Source organism: Artibeus jamaicensis, unplaced genomic scaffold, assembly GCF_021234435.1.
Source record: "Artibeus jamaicensis isolate MK-2021 breed Jamaican fruit bat unplaced genomic scaffold, CSHL_Jam_final contig_944, whole genome shotgun sequence".
Lineage (NCBI taxonomy): Eukaryota > Metazoa > Chordata > Mammalia > Chiroptera > Phyllostomidae > Artibeus > Artibeus jamaicensis.
In genome coordinates this window covers 2,098,199-2,120,836 of record NW_026522020.1, presented here as the reverse complement: position 1 = coordinate 2,120,836, position 22,638 = coordinate 2,098,199, and the positions used below count along the sequence as shown (strand labels likewise).

The window sequence follows — 22,638 nt, the reverse complement described above, 5'->3', positions numbered from 1 at the left end:
CCTCTGTGTCTTCATGTTTGCTCAGATAATGGGAACTATGTATTCTAGAGTGTGGAGATTGAGAATCACGCACAGTGATGATATGCAGTCCGTTTGCATGGAATGCAGCCTTTTCTTTCCTGACATTCTTGATTTTCAGAGGAAAACTGATTTGGTATGCTTTTGCCTAGACAGGTAGGAATTGATAACATTCATTATTTTATCAAAATTACTTACAGTGCCAGACAATTACACTTTGAGGGAAGCAGAACTGAAGATGGGGAGCTCACTGGGGCTCTGTCCTGGAAAAGCACCGACCTCCTCTCAGGTAACGCGAGGCCACCTTCCCTGGCCAGTCCCTTTCCCGAGCCAAGCCTTGCCTGCTGCGGTGACGCGTGACTCTTAAGTGTCTTCTTTTCCTTCAGTGGTACCTTTCACTTTAAGAACAGATTCATTTAGTTCTCTGTGTTTGAATAAAAAAGGTTATTTCACAGCATACTCACAAGGTTCTTTTTCTGTGAAAATTTTGTGATTAAAGGGGATCTTCAAAGTGGAGTGGCTGCCAGCGTCACCGTATCTCAGCAACGCTGAGATGCACCTTCCCCACCATCTGCCTCTGTGCGCTGGGCTGCACCTCTCCGTCCTCAGTATCTGGCAGTTGTAGCTGGCTGCTGTTGTAGTTGTTTTCTTTCTTCCTGGTACATAAAGCAATTGGCAATAGCCAGCAGCATGTAGACATAATAAAAGACAGTATATTAATTGGGAACTTAATTACTCTGCAAGAACATAATAGCCTCACAGCAGCTTTGTCTTTATCGGTATTCATTTCCTGTGTAAATTCCATCTGGTTAAGCTTCGCCAGAAGCCCCAACTACTTAGTAAACTTTTATTACAGTCCCAAAGTCATGTTTATGTCCTTACTGTTACCTTCTCAAGGTAAACGGGGCTCATCTCAGGACCCCCTGGTTCTGGTTCCACCGCATTAGTTTCCCAGCCGGCTCTCCTTTCAGTTGTTCTTCCCTGGCTTCAAGCCAATGGTGCATGGTGGGCTGAGAGCAGGGAAATGTGGCACGTGACACCAAGTGGGAAGAGGAGCGGGGCTGCAGGAACCACACTGACCAGAGAGCAGCCCTACCTCTCTCCCGTGGGGCCTCTGGAATTGGAGTCCGTGGGCAGAAAATCAGGTCACAGCCAGATGACTCAGGAACAGTGTAGCCGGTGCTTACAGTGTGTAGAGACTGCAGACTGTGAGGGGTGGCCAGTCTGGGAGCGGGGCGTGCCGGGGCACGACACCAGTGGCGACGCCTCTTCCAAGAGAGGATGTGCTTCTAGGTAGTAGTTGAGACTACTGTTTAAATTGTAACATTAAGCCCTGGCTGGTGTGGCTCAATGGAATGAGCGTTGGACTGGAAAGCAAAGGGTCGCTAGTTCTATTCCCAGTCAGGGCACTTGCCCGGGTTGCAGGCCAGGTCCCCAACAGGGAGTGCATGAGAGGCAACCACACATTGATCTTTCTCTGCTCTTTCTCCCTTCTCCTTTCTCTAAAAATAAATTTAAAAAATATTTTAAAGGATAAAAATATAATATTAAATTGTCCAATGTATTTGTAGAATTTAAAAATTTTTTTCTGTCTTGACTTTAGCTGTTCCTGTTCTTTGCTGTGGGAAGCGGCACTCAGCCTGGGACTGAGATGGAGGTCGTTGTAGAAGAGACAGTGTCTGTGAGAGACGTGCGTCATTTTCCTTTTGGGGTCTGGGCTGTTTGCCAGGGGGCGGTGCTAACCAGCAGCAGGGGTTTCAGACCCTAAGGCTGGAGTTTACCTAATATACAGGGGGTGCCCAAAAAGCTGGGAATTTATTTATGGAAATTGTGTTTTTATTCTTACATTTTTAAACTTCAGTCACCTTCAAAGTTCTCTCCATTTGAAGTGATACACCTATCGAGACATGTTTTCCATTGCTCCAAACAGTTTTTGAACTTGTTGATTTTGACACCTTTTAGTGCTTCTGCCAGTCCTTGTTTCACCTCTTCCACATGGGCAAAACGTTCCCCTTTGAAGACTTTTTTTCATCTGGGCAAACAAAAAAAAAGTCGCTCAGGGTGAGATCATGAGAACAGGAAGGGTTGGACGTGGGGGTCATGTGGTTTCTGGTCAAAAACTGCTGAACACTCAGTCAGGTGTGGGCAAGTGCGCTCGTAAATCACCCGTCATGCAATGACGGAATGTGTTGGAAGTCTTTAAAAAAAGTCAGTAAAGCCGAACCAGCCTCTCACGACAACGCCAGCTGCTGCACTCATACAGATGGGTTCCTAGAATGCTCTCCTAGTGGGGGAAGCCTGTCCTACAAGGGGCCCACCTGCCAGAAGATAATTCCGATGTTTTTTGGGTCCTCCCTCTTTCTTTAAAGAATCCCATGTGTCACTAAAGGAGTAGTTTTGGGAGCTTGAAAATTGGTGCACCAACTGGAATTTTTAAGTTAGATCATTATTTTTTATTTATTATCAATAACAACTGTTGATTGTAGACATTTGGGATATGGAGAAATGGATTTAAAGAAAAATTAAAACCCCTCATTATCCCTTATCCCTCTAGTATCAATGTTTTGACATACTTCCTTTGTGTTCTTGCTTTTTACACACACACACACACAGTCACATACACAGGTGTGAGTATTGTGTGTGTGTGCTCATGCATCCTGTGTGTGAGATAAAGAGAGCAAGGAGGCCGGCAAAGATTAGAGGCAACTTGAAGAGGCTCCCACTGGTTAAAGACGAAGCACAGTGAACCTTGGTGGGAGGAATAAGGACAGTTGATGGGCACACAGACATAAAAGCTGCGAGTTCATGTGATCCTAGAGCTTGCCGCATTCACCGGTTACATGTAGGTAGCCAAGTGGATGCTTGGGAACCACAAAAGGAAGAACCAAGTGTTTATCCTGTTTTCCTTTTGCAGACTATGTTTCAGGGCAACCAAATAGATAACAGGGTTTTATACAGAAGATCCAGCTAAGAACATGAACAAAGAATTGGACTGTCACAGTTTTTCAACTCCAAATGATTTCATGGGAGGCTATGCGAGGCACTCAAAAATAGCAACACCCAAGCATTAGAGACGTTTAAAACAACATCCATGTTTTTTTTGTCCCCACAAAATTCCAGGGAAAAAACCTGAGTCCAGTCAAGCCTTAGGTCTGAGTACCAGTTTATAAGAAGTATAGGGGAGAGGAGGTCGTGTTAAATGCGACACAGGCCCACACACAATGCTGTCCCCAAGTGTGAAGCTCCTCAAGAGACTGTTGCCGGGGACGGAGTCAGGAGAACCAGTGGGCAGGGACAGGGTGTGGCCTTCATTTGGCCCTTAGTTCAATCCACAAGAACTTCAGTGATAGTTCAGGGGAGAAAGTAGCGAAATTGGAATGCTGACTGGGTATTTATTATTAAAGAATTCCTAATTTTAAAACATGTCGTATGTTTTTTAAAAGAGTCTTTCTCCTTCTGTAAGGATTAGTAAGTAAAATGGTGGGACATCAGGGGCACAAGATGGGAAGTGGGCTGCGGCGCCGACCGCGGGACCGGCCGCAGCAGGAACTGGGATTCGGGGACGGAGACCTGAGCGGTGCCGTACCCTGCATGTGTTTGACGTTTTCCATGAGAAAACACTTTTCTACTAGGTTGGGGTTTTTTTGCCCTTTGTTGCATGTGCAAATATTTTTGGAGTTTTCCATTTGCCTTAGAACTTTAGTGTTGTTGTTTTAATTTCAGAGAAAGAAAACCACAAAACTTTGCAAAGGAGTGACATGTAGCCTATCTTTCTGATTTCTCTGGGCCCGCTGGGGGTAGACCTCCCCACCACACCGCCAAAACATGCGCTCAGTGAGAGCAGTGAGCGTTCTCAGGCTGCACCTCTCAGCTGTGCAGGCTCGCTGGCCACTCCTGAGTCACCATGGTCACTAGCTTCCGGGGGACCGCAGCTCTTCCCGTCTTCACGTCTCCCCCCTGCCCCCTGCCCCTCCTCGGTTGGCTGTCTCCTCTTCTCTTGACCTTGGTGCTCAAGTCGGAGACTGGGCCTCTCCCCCAAGCTCCACACTTACATACCCAGCTGCCTCCTGTGGTCCGATCATCACCCCGAGTCACGTGTTCCCCTGGGGGCACTGCTGGTCTCACGGCAGACCTTCCCTCCACTTTCCTCTTCTCCCCCACGCGGCTCTGGTGTTTTGCTTGCTTAAGCCAGAACCAGAAGCCGTCCTTGATGCTCCTCTTTCTACTTCACATCCAGTTTTTCAGGAAGTCCTTTTGGTTGTAGCATCAAGATTCACCTCGTTCCCTCCTCTGCTGTCACCCTGGTCGTCTCTCATCTGGTCTATTCCCGCAGCTTCCTGCCTGATCTTCATTCCACCCTTGCACCTCCTGGGGTCTGTCCTTACAAAGACATTGAGGACCCTCGAAGGTGTGAGTCTGCTCAGTCCCTCCTGGACTCCCGATCCTCCTGCGCTTGCTCAGCACATGCAGGGCAAGAGCCCAGGTCCCCACATGACTGCGCAGCGCCCTGTGCAGCTGGGGCCTCCCCTGCTCGCCTGTCTCACTCCCTCTACTCCGGCTACCCTGGCATCTGTCCCGCCCCTCAGGCAGGCCTGGGCCCTGGCTGTTGGCCCCACCTGAGACACAGTTCAGTTGGGTGCTCAGTGGTTGTCTCCTTCAGTAATGGGAGTGGTCTTCTTTGAATGCAGCTTTGGTCCCTGGGAGGGAAGTCAGGTGCAGCCCTGGAAGTGGGCAGCAGGACTTGGAATTAAGTCCTGCGAATAATCCCAGGCAGTGTTTTTCCCTCCTGAGCCGGCCCCACCTAGCTCACAGGAAGATTCCTGTGTTAATCTATTGTGTCCTCATTGCCATCATGCCAACAGCTTTCAGTTATACCTTCATATTATAAAAAGGCTTTTAAAGTCTTTTATTGTTGATCATACAAGTAATTGTGGATTTATTCTTTTTTAACCTTCAGAAAGTGGTTAAAAAATCTCCCTCGGTCACCATCCTGTTCTTGTCCCTTCCCTTCCCCAGAAATCACTGATGTCATCAAGTGACAGTCGCATCCACCTCAGTGGAGTGTGCACCTTTCCATGACTTTGCCTCACGTGTACCACGTGGACATGTGTGTTCACACAGGAGAGTGGAATTTAATATCATAATGGGATCATGCTGCATGAAGTGCACTGGAACTTGGTTTCACTGGAAACATTTGAAAGATCTTTCAGACAAGCACATATAAACCTATTTTGTCCTTTGTTTTAAGACTCCCGGTAGTTTACTGAAGCGTCCCCAGTGAAGGACACTTCCTTTGCCTTTCTTCCTGCTCTTGGCGGCGCAGCACAGAGCCGTCCGTCTGGCTCTCACCGACCCCAGCACACGTGAGCCAGACACGATTTGTTCTTCCCCAGGCTTTAGAGTGTTGTTGCTCTCGGGAAGCGGAGTGCTTAATTATCTTTGTTTTACTTAAGCTTGATATGGCACCATATTGATCGCCTTGCTCCTCAAGGCCGTGGTGTACACACCTCTTCTTGTGAGCTGCGAGCCGTGGCGGCCTGGGTGCCACAGAGTGGCTAGTGCCCTCGAATGGGCTTCAGCGTCCACAGTGCTGCTGTGCAGCCAGCCTGGCCAACTGGAACGCTCGTCTGCCTGGGAGGGAAGTCAGGGGCAGCCCCGGAGGTGGGCGAGCAGGACTTGGAATTAAGTCCTGCGAATAATCCCAGGCAGTGTTTTTCCCTCCTGAGCCGGCCCCACCTAGCTCTTCAGAAGGAAGGCTTGCTTAATCGTCTTAACTAAGTCATCTTTATCTATTAATCATTAAAGAGGATCGGACTTAAATAGGCCCAGGGTCCAAAAAGGTTGTTTCTCTCAATACTGTCACTCAGAAACAGAAAACTAATGGACATACTTTTTTTTTTACAGTGTTTAAAGATAATGCTGGAGAAATTTGGCCTATCAGGTAAGTTACAGGCCATGCAAGATATATAATCTTATCCACATCTACTTATAAGTATTGATTAACAAGCCTAATGGAAACGCTTCACACTTCCCCCCAGGGGTGTCTGTTGCGCTCTACATTTGCATATACACACTGAATTCTCCCAGTTCTCATCAGCAGCTGAGAGGACACAGTTGCGAGTTAGCCTGCCACTGAGGAAGGAAGCCTGAGTGGGGTCCAGCAAAGGCCCGGGAGGGAGGAAGTTAGGGTCTGTAGCCTCTGGAATCCCCTAGTCTTCCACTGATTACTTTGTAACCCTCACTGGTTCAGAGTTTCGGGACTGTGGTTCGCACCAGTAGTTGAGGTGCAGACTAGGGACAGCGATGAGACCAGCGCAGAGTGTCCGAAGGAGCTGCCCAGTGAGCAGTGTGGACAGTGCGTGAGGCCGTGCAGCACCTGCTCTGGAGGCTGTGTCCTGGGCCCCACTCACTGGAAGGGGCGGGGACGAGCCCTGGAGCTCCATGCAGAGGCCATTGCCTCTTGGTACCAGTCAGTCCTCCCTTTCACGGATGCCAGGCTGGCCCAGGGCAGCTGCACGTGTATGGCCCTTCCCGTTCCAGAGCCTGATTCTCTCCACCTCATGCGCTGTGAAAAAGTGCTGTTCGCCTTTAACTCACTGGTGGTCTTTCAAAAAACATATTTAGAATGAGTTAAATACTCATATAAGTATCACTATTTAAAACGAGGACTAGTGACAAAAAGGGTCTGCAGAGCAGAGCACTGGGATTTGGTTTGGCTGTGGCCGCAGCACAAATAGGAGACTCCTGCTCATTCCCCAGGCTGCGGCCTCTCTGAGCAGGGAGGGGCACTGACTGCAAGGGATATCAATGTCTTCCTCAGCAGCCAGCGTCCCGACCCGGCTCCACTCGGACCCTCTCCTCCAGAAGTCCCCGCCCCGTCTCCTCAGTGCCCCAGGCGCGTGAGGAACAGGAGTCTCATGAAGACCGGTTGCCACTTACCAGTGTCCATTCACGCCGACCACGCTGCTATGCGCTTCCTCGGGCGCTGGGCGGGGCTCGCATGTGCTTTCAGCTAAGACGGTGAAATGAAACACAACCTCATGGTCTTAGCAGAAAGTCCACACTTGCATATATACACATACATGGCATATACTCGTGTGATGTGTACGTGTAAATACCAAAGGCATAACGCACTGTCCTATAATAGCAAGTGATACTTTTATTTGCAAGTATACATTAATTATATACAATTACACTTCTCTTGATGGAATAGAGAGAAAATTAAGCAAATTGGGAAAACAGTTTTTTTCATGCTTTGGAAGTGGAAATTTTTAAGGAAAATTAGTTAATAATTATTAGATCAAATCTACTTGGTATTTATTTACCCAGAACTGTTATTCCAGACAAACTCTGAAAACATACTCTTCTGAGTTCTTTTAATTGTGATTTTGGTTCTTTCTTAGGGGACACATGGCATTTACGAAAAATGGATTGGTGCTATGAAGCTGGGGAGCCTTTGTGCGAGGAAGTAAGCTTATTTGTATACACTTCATTCTTTAAAATGATGTGTTTATTTGGTATTTTCTTTTTCTGTTTTTTTCTTAGTCTTTTAAAAATATATTTTATTGATTATGCCATTACAGTCGTCCCATTTCCTCCCCTTCATTCCCCTCCACCTTGGACACCCCCTCCCACCCACATTGCCCCCCCCCTTTAGTTCATGTCCGTGTGTCGTAAGTTCTTTATTTTCTACATTTCCCATGCTATTCTTGCCCTCCCCCTGTCTATTTTATACCTACTGTCTGTGCTGCTTATTCTCTGTACCTTTTCTCCTTCTCTCCTCCTCCCATTCCCCTGTTGCTAACCCTCCATGTGATCTCCATTTCTGTGGTTCTGTTCCTGTTCTAGTTGTTTGCTTAGTTTGCCTTTGTTCTAGGGGTGGTTGTTAATAACAGTTTGCTGTCCATTCACTGTTCATATTTTTTATTTTATTTTTCTTAGATAAGTTCCTTTAACATTTCATATAATAAGGGCTTGGTGATGATGAACCCCTTGAATTTGACCTTATCTGGGAAGCACTTTATCTGCCCTTCCATTCTAAATGAAAGCTTTGCTTGATAGAGCAATCTTGGATGTAGGTCTTTGGATTTCATGACTTGGAATACTCTCTTTCCAGTCCCTTCTTGCCTGTAAGGTTTGTTTTGAGAAATCAGCTGACAGTCTGATGGGAACTCCTTTGTAGGTGACTGTCTCCTTTTCTCTTGCTACTTCTAGGATTCTCTCCTTCATTATAATCTTGGCTAATGTAATGATGATGTGCCTTGGTGCGTTCCTTCTTGGGTCCACCTTCTTTGGGACTCTCTGAGCTTCCTGGACTTCCTGGAAGTCTATTTCCTTTGCCAGATTGGGGGAGTTCTCTTTTATTATTTGTTCAAATGAGTTTTCCACTCGTGGCTGTTCCTCTTCCCCTTCTGGTACCCCTATGATTCGGATGTTGGAGCGTTTAAAGATGTCCTAGAGGTTCCTAAGCTTCTCCTCATTTTTTTAAATTCTTCATTCTTTTCTGTTTGGTTGTTCCTTTCTTCCTTCTGGTCCACTCCATTGGTTTGAGTCTCAGTTTTCTTTCCATCACTATTGGTTCTTTGTGCATTTTCCTTCATTTCACTTAGTGAAGCCTTCATTTGTTCATCTAATTTGTGACCAAATTCAACCAATTCTGTCAGCATCCTGATCACCAGTGCTTTGAACTGTGCATCTGATAGGTTGGCTAACTCTTGGTTGCTTCGATGTATTGGCTCTGGGGTTTTGATCCGTTCTTCCGTTTGAGCCTTTTTTTTTTCCTTTTTCTTTCTTTCTTTTTTTTTTTGGTCTGGTAATGCCTATTATGTATGAAAGGTAGAGCCTTAGGTGTTCACCAGTGTGGGGCAACCCAGTGTGGTTGGGTTGTGATGCTGTATCTGGGGGCGGGGTCAGAGACCTGCTCTCTCTCGGATTTCAGTTCCTTCTGTCGCTTCCCACGAGCAAACTGGGCCCTTCTGGTGCTGCTTCCCAGGTGGGTGGGCTTGTGTACATTCTAGGACCCTGTGGGTCTCTCCAGTGAACTCTCGGGTGGGGCTTGGAGTGTCTCCCAGCACCTCAACCCCCACAAGTGTTTTCAGTCAGTGCTTTTAGGCTTTATTTCCCGGCGCTGGGGCCCTGGGGCCCTGGGTTGCAGGGTCTGTCTTGCTGCCCGTTTTCACCTGGTTTATCTCTGCACGAATGTGTGACCACAGGGGACCCAGTCAGACCCACCTTACACACCTCACTGGGTCTGCCCCTTGCCACCCTGTGCCTGGGATCTGCCAGCCGCCGCCTGTGCCCCTGGGTTGGTCCAGCAGCTGCCGCTTTTTCCTGCCGCAACCCTTCTCCTCCAGCCTCCGACTCCACCCATCTTACTGGTCTGGATGAATGGTTGTCGGATTTCCATACAGTTCAGTTTTCTGTCAGTTCTGGTTGGTTTTTTATTTCTAAATTTTTGTTGTCCTTAATTTTGGTTGTGCAAGGAGGCACAGTGTGTCTACCTATGCCTCCATCTTGGCCAGACGTCTCTATTTGGTATTTTCATACAGGACATTCACCTTACTCATAATTCTAAAGAAAGCCTTAATTTTTTTAGCATATAAAAATTTATACTTGAGTCTGCCTTCACTTTCTCCTCCCACAGTTACTTGAGAGCAGTAGGAGGGCAAGTCTCAGCCCACGGGGCACACTTCTGACCTCTGTGTCCAGTCCCCTTTGACCAGAGCGGGCATCCCCAGGAGTAGAAGTTCTTCATTAGGAGGCAGGAAACTTGAGAGAACAAAAGACATTTTAACTAGTGGAAGAATTTGAAGATACACTCTGAATTGTGACCCTCACTATTTTAGTCTCAGTATTTCTCTGTCGGTTGGGGGCAGTTCTGCCGCCTGCCAGTCACTTTGCTGTGGTCCAGACTGTTCCTCTAGATCCTGCCAGGCTCCCGGGCAGCCTCAGGGGCAGCTGGATCACAGGACAGGCTGAACCTGGTGTGTCTCACGTTGGTCCAGATGGCACCAGGCTGCCCATCCAAGCCCACAGCCTTGGAAGGAGACCCAAAATGAAGCTTGGTGAGCACAGCCGCCCTCCCTAGTTCTGTCTGCCTGCTCCTGCTCAGCGACCGACTGTGGCATTGAACATCCACCACGGCTGTTTAGAGCCTGCGTGCTGGGGTCGTCCCCTGGAGCACTGCTGAGCGGCAGTGCCAGTACTGAGGTGACACTCTTGAGTCTGGGCCAGAAGAAACAGACCTTGGAGGGTCCTCAGGACCTGCAGTTCGGCGTCAGGAGAGTGGCCCAGTTTCTGTGTGGTCGTCTCTGTCACGCCCCATGTTGGTAGCAAATCGTTCTAGCGCTGTGTAGAGCAAACTCACGACCTTCACCACTGGTTCCTCTTCCCAGAGTTGCCGTCCGTCCCGCCCAGGTGTCTTCTGCCTGAAATGTGGCTCACCCTGCTCTGGTGTTGGCGGGGGGGGGCAGTCTCCAGAGTCCTGTCACTTCCCCATGCCTTCCTGACCATGCCCGCTGCCCTCCTCCGCCCGGCCCCGTGCAGTTCAGCCTAGTTCTCCCTTCTTTCCCTCCTACATAAGTTACTGCCGCAGGCTTCCCTGCAGCAGGTGCGCCCCCTCCACGTGCTGCACCGGTAGCAGCCAGACTGCTTTCTGAAAACTCCTCCAAAGTCTTGAGTTGCTTTTTTCAAAGGAACTAAAAATTCCTTTTTTTTTTTCCTATTCCACATCCCTTCCACCTGTGACCACCCTTTCAACCAGGGTTTTTTTCTGTCTCTCCAGCTGGTACTGCCCACTCTAATCATCTGGTCCCTAAGCTCTTCCCCGGAACAGGCCCTACGTATTTTTGACATAAGCTTCACTTTGCTCTGTTGGCCTTTTCATGAGAAATTCCTTCTCCTGTTTCACCCAGCTTTCTAGATGCGACCCATCTTTTTAGACTTAAGTACCACTCATCTCCTGTAAATCAGTCTCTCGTCACTTCTTGCTTCATGCCTCTCCCTCCCTCTGTGTCTTCTAGGGCACTTACAGTTCACACCCGTAGTTTAATATATAATGATAGACTGCTTTGTCAGCCTAGCTTATTTGCTACTCTTCGACATCTGCTTTATTATGCATTCATTTATTTATTTCAAGGGTAATAGAGGCAGAGGGTTCCAGGGGGGAAAAGGCCCAGTGATCTGTTTGTGCCCAGCAGAAGTTACATGTGACGAAAAAGCACTTCTGTGTTCCCAGGATGCAACACTGAGAGAGCTTATGATACGTTCTGGAGACACTTTGCTTTTAGTTGAAGGAAAACTTCTTCCTCCGGTAAGACTCTGTCCTCAGTAGACACTTGGTGAACAGCAGCCATTGTCGCTGTCGTCCGATTGCAAAGGCGGTGGGTTCTGGCTGTGGGGAAGCAGGTGGCGGTCAGAGAGAGCGCGGCGCTCACCCAGAGCCCATCCGAGAGGCACCTCACGTGTCCCTTCCTGTGCAGTCAACTGTGTGGAGTTTTATTCTCTACTTTAAGATTTGATTTTTCGACCTGGCCATAAAATCCAAAACCTGTTATTGTATCTGATGTATGACTTATCACGGCTTAATTTACTTTAAATCCATTGTTGGAAACTTAGCTTGTTTTTTTTCTTTTAGTAATACTTAAGAACAAATCCTTTTTAAGGTAGTTCTGAAGATGGAATCAATAAGTCAAAACTTTTTAAAAACTCCATAATACATGTTGCCAAATTATCTTCTCAAAGAGTTGTACCAAATGTACAGCCCTGTCAGCAGGGTGTAAGAGGGCTCGGCTCCCTGCTCCTTTATAAACACTGCTCCTTACCACTTTTTAACCTTTATTTATTGGGGTTTTAAATGTGGATGCACGTAAAAAATTTTTTTAAGTGACCCAATATCCCAGCACTCGGGTGACCATTTGCTTATGACTGGAGACTTCACGCAGCACAGAAGGCCGTACGTGAAAAACAAGTCTCCCACCTCCTTCTCCCCGGAAAGGGCCACAACTAACGACTTCGTCTTCACGCGTCCTTCCAAGGCAGGGGTGCCTGCTTTTATGCCAGGTGTAAATATACAGGAGTCCTCTTTAAAGGTGCCGTAGAGGGTCACGTCCGGAGCAGCTGTTACACCTGCTGCTCTGTGTTTCATTCACTCGATGTGTCTCAGGGTCGCCTCACACCAGCACCTGGCCTGCTCTTTCCCACCACTTCCGGGAGTTCTGTGGTGCTTTAAACCATACTCTTCATTTTTCAAATTGATAATACTCATGATACAAAATTCAAAGTATATAAAAAGCTGGGAAAGAAAAGTAGGTGTGCATTCCCCTGGCCCCCAGCCACACGGTGAGTCCCTCCGTAGGGGCCAGAGCCCTCTGTGCTCCAAGTGGGCACCTTGGGACCTCACACAGCTCTCCCAGTCGCTATCAGCTGCCCTGTTTTATTTTCCTGAATCTCATCGGCAGTCTGAAATCTCTTCCCTTTCAAAGGTGATTTTAGTTTTGGGAAAAGCCTGAAGTCACAGGTTGCCAGATCTGGGCTGTAGGGGGGGCTGAGTCGCCTGGGGGATTTGATGTTTCACACAAAAAAACTGCGTAAGACGTGATGCAAGAGCAGGCGCATTGTCTTAATGAAGCTGCTGATCACCAGTTGCCCATAGCTGCAGCCTTCTGAACCATCCCAGAATAGTTTCTGTGGAAGAATGTTCAAGCTTAAGGCACAATTTGATGCAGATTTGTTGCTGTACTCGCTCAGTCATTTTGAATGTGAAGGCCACACAGTACACATGCTCAGTCAACGGCGTCTACCGCCCCCACTGACCAGTACAGTGAAGTTGTCATTGTTCACGCATGTGCAGTCCAGTCCACTCTCCTTGGCTGCTGGGTGACATCGACTTTGCACAAGTCATCGTCATTACGTGAACAATGGCTGAACATTTTCCTGGACAGACCTTGTGTGGCAGTTTTACATGTCAAAGGAAAACCAGTGAATTTAGGAACACGTTGTTACTATGTTTCTTTCTGTGAGAGTAAGAGTGGAAGCTCGCTGTGTACAGCACAGCATTTAGAAATCCTCCATCCTTCAGGGTTTCCTGCAGGTGCCCGTGTGGTGGTACCAGCCTCGGGGGCCTGCAGCCCAGGGGAAGAGCCTTCGGGACCAGACGACCTGCACCCCTTCTCCGGGTGCGGTCTGGAGAGCTGCTTCCGCCCCAGGTGAGGACACACACCGCAGCAGCCAGGGTGTCACAAAGTGAAATGACTGAGGGGCGAATGACATAGTTACTTTTGAAAAATGTATGACTGAAAATCAGAACCTATTTAGTCCAGAAGCCGCTCCATAACAGTAGCGCCATCCTGCTGTATACAACGCTTTGAAACCGTCAGGTCCAGCCTGTTGAAATCTTTGTTGTAGAAGGGTATTCAGGTTTTTCAAGGAATCTGTGCATGTCATCTCCCAAGGTTCTCACGGCAGTGTGAATAGTGGCCTCATCTGTCACGCTGGACTAGGTCACCGAGGCTCCCCTCACGGCACCAGCACCGCAGCCCTGGGGCGGAGCCAGAGTCGCAGACGTCACCCTCCCCCACCCCACCCGGCCCGCTCCCGCTCTTCCTGCTGCTCCCTGGGCACTGCCCCCCCCCCATTGCCCTCTGAGAGTAATAGAGGCGGGGTGGGCACCCGACTGTGCTTCCGAGTCGCTTGTCACTTGTCTCCGGACCACGTCCAATGCCTATGCCACATTAGCCAGGAAGTCACTAGGAGAGTGTGCAAACTTCCATTGTGAAAAGTTGGTTGCTACTTGGTTACAAAGAAAACACCAGCCAATCTCCTTTGTAGATAAAACTGTAGGAGGACCAACTCTCTCTCTATTTTTTAATCGTGTCTTAATTATTTAGCTTAGGGGGGGCTTAAAGTATTCTATGTTTTAAAGCCTCAGTACTGAAATTACTGAAAATAAATCAAATTCTTATCTCGTTATTCATTAAAGTTAGGAATATATGTATGTTTAGAGCAATAAAATATTTTCAGGTTGAATTAGTTATGAAATTGGCAGTATCTTTGGTTGGGTTATAGAGATATGTTAACTAATTCTAAAAATGCTTTAGTAATAGAATAATTACATACAGAGTTAGCCACAAATTTAAAAAGCACGTTTAATCAGTGTGTTTCTTCATAAAAGGGAAGACACAGGTTCATTTTTTCATAGTCCTTCTTTATAACAACATGCAATATTTTTGCTTAATTTATTTATAATCTAATTTTATTATATACTAACAGTGTGCCCCAAAATAAACATTTAATCAAAGCAAAAAATGAGTTAAATTATTATGAATTTTAAATTTAGTTGCCAATTTTTACATCCAGAATTTTAGATGAGAGAGCATTTTATATTTCCTTTAAAAAAATATTTTATTTATTTATTTTTGAAGGGAAGGGAGGGAGAAAGAGGGAGAGAAACATCAATCTGTGGTTGCCTCTCGTGCTCCCCCTACTGGGCACCTGGCCTGCAACCCAGGCATGTGCCCTGACTGGGAATCAAACTGGCAACCCTTTGGTTTGCAGGCCAGCACTCGATCCACTGAACCACAGCAACCAGGGCATATTTTTCCCCTTTTTAAAACAAATGCAGAAAGCCTTTGTACTGTCAGGGATTCTGTCAGTCACTAAACCTTTACATAGGTGACCAGGCACCAGACAGACAAGAATAATGGCCTGTCCTCTCCTGACAATTGTATTCTCTCATGTGCACCCAAGGAAACAGAAACAGCAAGACGAGTTGGGCTGAGTGAGGGGGAAGGGAAGGGGGAAGTGGTCTAGGGAACAGGGCAGGCTAGACCACCAGCACAGTCCTCTTGAGGAAGGAGAGCATCCAGCAGGCAGCACAAGTGTGAGACTCCTCCACCCCTTACGGGGAGGAAACTGAAAACTGTCTCCTTGTGCCCCAGGCGCCCCCTGGCTGCTGAGTGAGGAGGCGGGGCTTCCATCCAAAATTGGGAGGCGAGAGTTCAAGGAACTTGGAACCTGAGTTTTGTGACTGCAACTGCACTGAAAGTGTTCATGACATTGAAACGCTGCCTGTGTCTCAGAAATATCAACTAAATGCATTTCAAGCCCTTTCACACATGTGGCTGTGTCTTTTGTAGGTGCTCCTGGTGATGTGTGCAAGGACACTTCCCTCCGCTACCTGGGAGACCTGGAAATCTCAGAAGATGCCACTCTAGCGGAGCTCAAGGCTCAGGTGAGACCTCCTCCTGCAGTGCACCTGAGTGCCGTCTGGTTTCTTCCCGGGAGATGGTAACCTGTCCTTCCGTTCTCCGAGCCCTCACTCCCAGTCTGCTCTGGCGTGGCACGTGTCTCACGCCACGCTCAGGCGTGAGGGCCCAGCAGGCCACAGGCACGCGGCTCCAAAAGCTCCCGGTAGTGTCCTCTCTGCGGTTGCCCTGGCGGCTCTCGTTTCTCCCTCGGACAGGCCTGCTGTGCTTTCATCTGAGTATATCCTCGGTGACCTGCTGCTTACATTTATTTTTAGTTTCTAGGGAAACATGATTTATTGAAATATTTGTAAAGCTTCAGTTTATCCCTTTATTTACATTGTTTTTATGTCACTGCGATCCATGTGTTATGTGTCGTCAGTTAAAGGAGTGTTAGTTTCCCAGGCGGTCAGAGCAGCAGCGGCCTGCTGCGGTGTTAGACCAGACGGTGGGTGTCTCCAGCACACGGAGAGAGTGCTGGTCCCGTGGAAGGGCCAGGTCGAGTGCACGTCAGGTGCCTCGGGAGCCTCTTACTGCTGTGGGGCTGAGTGGGCACCCATCGTCCTCTCAAAGGGAAAATGTGGGCACAGGTAGTGCGAACGCCGCCGGTTCCTGGCACTTGACCTGTGGGTCCGTGATGTAGGAAGCACCTTCCTCAAAACAAAAGGGGTTTATTCTCATGAGAACAAATGGCAAGAGACTTATTTTTTGTATTGGGTTGAAAGACACAAAATTGCTGTCTTTAGGTAAAAAATGGATGAATATTGGCTATTTTACACACTACAATCTAATATAAAAGTTATCTACTCCACAATTAGTTCCGCCATTCAGGTTTAGCAGTAGGATCCACAGATTTTGAAACATTTCAAAATGCAAAGCCGTTTCCTCGGCTGAGCAGACACCGTTGGAGAGCTGCGCGGCGGGAGCTGAGGTCGGGCCCGCTTCTCCCCGAGAGGCCTCTGCTCGGGCAGGGGACACTCACAGAAGCCAGCTTTACAGTGTCGTTTTCTAAAGCAGGGACGGAACAGAAGCTTTTGGCTCAGATTTAGACATTGAAAACTGACTTATCTCTCAAGCTGATTCCAGTACAAAGAAACACCGGAATTCCTCGTGACTAATTTGAGACAGTCCTGTGGCTGCTGCACAGGCCCACATCAGGCGGGTGGCCTCCCTCAGAGGTCCTCTGCAGTGCTGCATTTCCCCAAAGCCACGTGCTTTACGAGGGCCTGTTCGAACCCGCGGACAGGTGTCTTTCTCCCCTAGGCCCTGACCCTGCCCTCGCTGTCGGAGCTCTGCACCCCGTCCCCGGCTTTCCTCAGAGCCTGGACAGTGGACGGCCAGCGCCCCGGCAGGCTCTTGCGGGACGGCCAGCAGCAGCTCAGGTAGGTGGGGCGCTCAGGAACAGGAAGGGTCCTGGAAATCGCACAGGTCAGCGGGGTAGTGCCTGTCGCCGTAAGTCAACCCCGAGACAGCCTCCGTTTCCGTATTGGGTTAAATGTAGCTTCGTGTGTTTTCACCGTGCTGCGGAGACCGGACAAGGTTGCGGGCGCTCTTTTTCCCTGACTTTGTTGACCCGTAGCTCGCACAGCATGGCGGTGTGAGGTTGACATACAGCCCATTCATTCAGCACTCGTGTGTCACTGCAGATGGTCACCACTGCAGTGTCAGCGGACACCTGCCTCACGTTGCATAGTTGCCATTTCTTTTTCGTGGGGAGGACATTCAATATCTCCTCTCCGAGCAACTTTGAAGTGTATGAGACGGTATTATCGGCTGCCATCACCGTGCTGTACATCAGCCCCCAGAACTCACTCTTTCCCTGCTGCAGCCTCTCCCCTCCCCTGCTGCCAGCCCCTGGTGCCCCCCGTTCCGCTCAGTGTATGACTTTTTTAGCGTCTACATTTAAGTAAGGGTCACACGGTGTTTGTCTTCGTCATCACATCGCCCTCGGGTCCATCGTGTGGTTGCCAGCAGCCGGGTGTCCTCCCTTCTGGCAGCTGGATAAGTCCTGTCTGCGTGTGTGAGTGTGTGAGTGTGCTCCCGCTGAGGGACACGGTGTCGTGCCCCTGCCGTGGCGTCATGAGTGTGCTGCAGCTGGACGTGGGAGTGCAGGAGGTTCTCTGAGGCCCGGAGGGTGGGGTTGCTGGGCCATTTGGTGGTTCTGTTTGTGGTTTTCTGAAAAGCCTCCACACTCATTTTCATGGTGACTGCACCAACTTACGTTCCCACCGGCAATATACACGGGCTCCCCTTCCTCCACGTCCAACCGTCACTTGTCACTTGTCGTCCACTGATGACGGCCATTCTGACCGGTGCAAGGTGGGAACTCGGGGTCTTAGTGTGCATTGCCCCGACGGCTAGCGATGGTGAGCACCTGCTTGTGCACCTGCTGGCTGTTTGTCTTCTCAGGAAAACGTCTGTTCATTTCCTCTGTCCATTTTTTAATCAGATTGTTTGGGGTTTCTGCTGTTGACTTGTCTGAGTTCTTCATACACTTTGGGTGTTGACCCCTTACCAGGCGTGTGACTGGCAGACACTTGCTCCCATTCCACAGGCTGCCTTTTCGTTTCCTTTGCTGTGCAGAAGCTGTGTAGTTTGATGTGGTCCTGCTTGTTTACTCGGTTTTTGTTGCCTTTGCTTATGGCGTCAAACCCAAGGAGTAATTGCCAAGACCCATGTCCAGGGGCTTAGGGCTCGCCCGTGTTTTTTTCCAGGACTTTCACAGCTCTGCGTCTCTGGTCCGTCGGGTGTGCAGCACACTGCGGCAGTGGGCCGGTTGCATTTGTCTGCCTGAGGCTGGCCCCCTTCCCGGCACCGTTTATTACAGACGCTGCCCTTTCCTCACGGTGTCTACTTGGTGCCTTTGTCTAAGTTAATCGGCCATATACATGTAGGCTTATTTCTGGGGTCTCTGTTGTGTTCTATTACTGATCTAGGGGTTTGTTTGTATGCCAATCCCAGACTGACTGATTACTACAGCTTTATAACCTAACTGGAAGTCAGGGAGCGTGACGCCTCCAGCTGTGTCCCCGAGATGGCTTCCGTTACTGCGGCTCCACGCAGACTTTAGGACTGCTGTGTGTTTCTCTGAAAAATGCCAGACATTTTAGTTGGGTTTGCATTTTACCTGTAGATCGCTTTGGGCAGTATGAGCATTTTAACAGTATTCTTCTAGTCCACAAACATGGAATATCTGTACGTTTATTTGTCTTGGTCGACATTCTTCATCAGTTTCTAACAGTTTTCAGTGAGCACACCTGTCACCTTCTTGGTTAAACGTGTTCCTCAGTACTTTGTTCTTTTGGATACTGTTGTAAATAGGGTGTTTTTACTTTCGTTTTCTGATAGAGAGCTGTTAGTGTATAGAGTGCAGCTGATTTCTGTGTATTGATTTTGTATCCTAAAAGTTTGCTGGATACATTTATTGGTTTTAATAGTTTTTGGTGTAATCTTTTTTTTAAGGTTTTACTTATTTATTTTAGAGAGAAGGGAAAGAGAAAGAGAGGGAGAGAGGCGTCAATATGTGGTTGCCTCACATGCACCCCTTCTGGGGACCTGGCCTGCAACCCAGGCATGTGCCCTGAACTGGGAGTCGAACCAGCAACCCTGTGGTTTGCAGGCCGGCATTCAGTCCTCTGAGCCACACCAGCCAGGGCAGTTTTTTGGTGTAATCTTTAAGGTTTTCTAAATATAACATCATGTCATCTGCAAATAGAAACACTTTTACTTCTTCCCATCTGCTCCCAGTGCCTTTTCTTTCCCTCTCTTACCCGATTGCTCCGACCAGCAGCCCCAGTGCTACTGCCACACGTGGCAGCAGTGGGCACCCTGGTGTGGTCCTTGACCTCGGAGGACAAGCTCCCAGCTCTTCTCCATCGAGCGTGATGTGAGCCGTGGCTTTGTCATGCGTGACCTTTTCCACGGACACTTCCTCTATGTCGTGTATTTCCAACACGAGAGACGTCGAATCTTGTCCGGGGTTTTTTCTGCATCTGTCGAGATGATCATGATTTTTTCCCCTCATTCTGGTAGCGTGGGGTATCACACTGATCGATTTACAGCTACTTGACACAGCCTTGCATCCCTGCTATGAATCCCACTTGACCGTGTTGTGTGATCCTTTGTATTGTTAAAGGCAACTTGCGGATGTTTTGTCAAGGGCTTTGTCTGTGTGCTCCTCAGGGCCCGTGGTTTTCTCTTCCTAGAGCATCCCTGTCTGCTTGGATGCCAGGGTGACGCTGGCCCCATACAGGCGGTTCAGAAGTGTCCTCACAACTTCTGTCGTTTGGGAGAGTCCGAGGAGGACTGGTGCTCTCTTTAAACGTTGGGTGGGGTTCAGTAGTGAGAACCGTCTGGTCCTAGGCTTCCTTTGCTGGGAGGTTTTTGATTTCCGATTCAGTCTCCTCACTCATGATTGGTCTGTTCACATTTTGTTTCTTCGTAATCCACCCGTGGTAGGTTGCCTGTTCCTAGGGGTTCACCCATTTCTTGTAAGCTGCCTAGTTGATTAGAGTGCAGTTGTTTATGGTCTCTAAATTTTGAGTGTTATGTATGATATTTTTCTGAAGAAGCTTAAATTTGACCAAAAAATGTTTTAAAAACTTAAAGGATGTACCTCACTAATATTTTGTGTCATTTCTTATCAGGGAGCATAAACTGGGAAGGAAAGCCAAGGTCTGCTTGGAGCCCCTGCAGGAAGAAGAGTTCTTAGGGTAAGTCGTACGATGTCACCTCGTATTGCCGTGGGTGGCTGTTCTAGAAATGTGTTTGCGTGTCTGTGTGACCACGAGAACTCATTGTTGAGGGTGTCCCAAGTGCACACCGAACCCACAGCGGCCTCGCAGACCCTCTCCTCATCCCACTGCCGCGGAGGTTCCCTTTGCTGTTGCGGCTGCCGCAGCTCCGCCCGTCTCCCCCGCTCCCTCCTCCCAGCTGGGAGCCCTCGGCCCCTGCCCCCACCACCCCGCAGCCACTCTCCAACCCCCACCCCCGGCAAAGCCCCTCTCCCCATGCCAGCATCGCCACTCTGGCTTCGGCCCTTGCCACGCCGGGAACGCTCTCCCAGCTACCCGGCTGCCTCTCCGAGGGCTCTTCCGTGGACTCCCAAGGGGAGCGTCCCCTCCATCTGGGCCAGGACGGAAGGGGACAGAAGTAAGGAGGGTTCCCCACTAGCGTGCAGGGTTCAAGGGAAAGCTCGCCTTAGAAAAATGAGACGAGTTGGAGGGGAAGCTTCGGCCCTCATGCCCCTCCTAGGTGTCAGGTAGCTCTCGTGTTTGTTTGAAACCCGACACGCGCCTGCTCTCTGGCGCAGCCCCCGGGACATGCTGCTGAGGACGAGGATGCGCCTCCCCGGCCAGCGGGCCTACGCCCCACCCGTGGACGTGGTGTGGGACGCCACCCAGGGCACGGCCGGCTCCTTGCGGCAGCGCGTGGCTGATTTCTACTCGCTTCCCGTGGAAAAAATCGAAATTGCCAAGTACTTTCCGGACAAGTTTGAGTGGCTTCCAGTCTCCAGCTGGGTGAGGTTGTGGGGCTCCCTGGTCGGGGAGCAGCTTCTCTCGGTTGTTCACGGGTAGGGGACCGAGGGAGAACTTGAGTTTGTTTTCTTTATCCAAGATGCTTGCTTTTCCATAGAATCAGCAAATGACCAAGAGGAAAAAGAAGAAAAAGCAAGATAATTTGCTGGGGGCACCCTATTACCTGAAGGACGGGGACACTGTCGGTGTCAAGGTCAGTTGGTAGCGGCACATTCACCCCCCGACAACACAGGTCAGGTGACTCGGCAGATCTTCCCGCACACGCAGACGGTCCCACTCACAGACCGTGTCAGGGTGGAAAAGGGAGAGCCAGGCAGGGAGGCCAGTGGGGCCTCGGCGCCAAGGCCGTGAGGTCCAGTCTGACTCGGACGGGGCGCCCTGGGGCTCCGGCGCCGCGCTGGCACCGTGGCTCGAGGAGGCGCCTGTGTCAGACAAGGACACTGCCTTCTTTCCCAGTTTGCGCTGTGTTCCTCTTGGAATCATGCGTGGACTCTGAGTTCTTAATACTAAATTTACTCTGCGTATTTTCTGCCCCTGCGGAATCAGCCAGGTGGTTTGTGTCCTTGAATTGGGCCGTGGCCCTGCCACAGACCTGTGTGCTCGACCGACACGCCGCCACGTACATGCGTGCTCGGCACAGACACGCCATGTACATGTGTGCTCGACAGACACACCGCCACGTACATGTGTGCTCGGCACAGACACGCCGCCGCAGACATGTGTGCTCGGTATGGGCTGTCCTCACACCCCACGGGCAGACCTGGGTTCCTGTCATGTAGCAAAATTTTTATTAAGGTAAATATGTAATTTTAGTCCTTAAATTAACTGTTAATCTACTGATAACAAATTACCGATTTACTGTAATTATTGATTTAAGGGGTAATTATTATATTAAGGGGTGAGGATTCCCTGGTCACTTCTAGTGGACAGTGGACTGGACGAGTGACCGACATACGACCCTCCTCCCCCCAAAAATAAAAGTAAATAAAAAATTGAAAGACAGTTAAGAAAAATTCTAAAACAAAAATATAAAACTTTTTTTTTACATGCTAGAAAGGAGATTCAAGAGAGTACAAGTAAACCATTAGATGTATTAAGATTCAAAAGATTACAAGATCAGTGGTCCTAAAATTACAGTAACTAGGACCGCACCCAACACCCAGCCTCCCCAGAGCCCCCGAGACCGTGAGGGGAGAGCCCTGCGTTTGTTCTGGGAGGAAGGCTCCAGTGGCCGCGCCGGCCTCACCCTGTAGACGCTTTGACGCCCCTCCCAGGGGAAGCATCGGCAGCCACAGGCCAAGGTCAGGTGACTGCAAAGTCCCTTCTGTTCTGCCTGCCACTCGCTCAGTTTGTCATCAGACACCGAGAGTTTTGTCTCCATTGTTCATCTAGTTTATGTGAACATAGATGTCTCCTTATGTTGATTTAGCTAATTTTTTATATAAATCACCTAAATTTTTATATGAATTTACACACTCTTACTAAACATAGGCTAAAAAGATGTCTGAACATTCCTTACTTTGAAATGTAGAATCTCCTGGTTGAAGATGATGACGACTTCGGAACAGTCAGAGATGACGTTGGAAAAGAGAACCAGACACGGCTCACTCTGGGGACAAGGACGAGGTAACAGGGTTCTCACTGTCACAGCCGCCCCTCCAGGCCGCGGCACGCTGGTCACTCGCCACAGGGCTGGTCGCCCGGAGGAGCGGCGGAGTTCTCATCCTTCAGTTCCTGACCTGGACCCGAGAGCCTCGTTCTGCCCCGGGGACCTCTCCCCACCGTCTTCCTCCTCACACTGAAGAGTAGTCGCTCCTGGTTGAAGACTCACTTTCTGGGCC

General features: G+C 49.2%; 1 protein-coding gene across 10 annotated transcripts in view; it reads left to right on the top strand.

Moving 5' to 3' along the window:
* USP40 (ubiquitin specific peptidase 40) overlaps positions 1-22,638 on the top strand; it is a 73,781-nt gene that overhangs the window by 49,263 nt on the left and 1,880 nt on the right. For all 10 annotated transcript variants that reach the window (XM_053655204.1, XM_053655203.1, XM_053655205.1 and 7 more), the window contains 12 exons: positions 219-307; positions 1,622-1,708; positions 5,923-5,959; positions 7,422-7,486; positions 11,255-11,329; positions 13,097-13,223; positions 15,153-15,247; positions 16,524-16,642; positions 19,907-19,972; positions 20,572-20,779; positions 20,895-20,990; positions 22,329-22,423. In XM_053655204.1, coding sequence (XP_053511179.1) covers positions 219-307; positions 1,622-1,708; positions 5,923-5,959; positions 7,422-7,486; positions 11,255-11,329; positions 13,097-13,223; positions 15,153-15,247; positions 16,524-16,642; positions 19,907-19,972; positions 20,572-20,779; positions 20,895-20,990; positions 22,329-22,423 — 1,159 coding nt within the window. The remainder of the gene's footprint in view (positions 1-218; positions 308-1,621; positions 1,709-5,922; positions 5,960-7,421; positions 7,487-11,254; positions 11,330-13,096; positions 13,224-15,152; positions 15,248-16,523; positions 16,643-19,906; positions 19,973-20,571; positions 20,780-20,894; positions 20,991-22,328; positions 22,424-22,638) is intronic.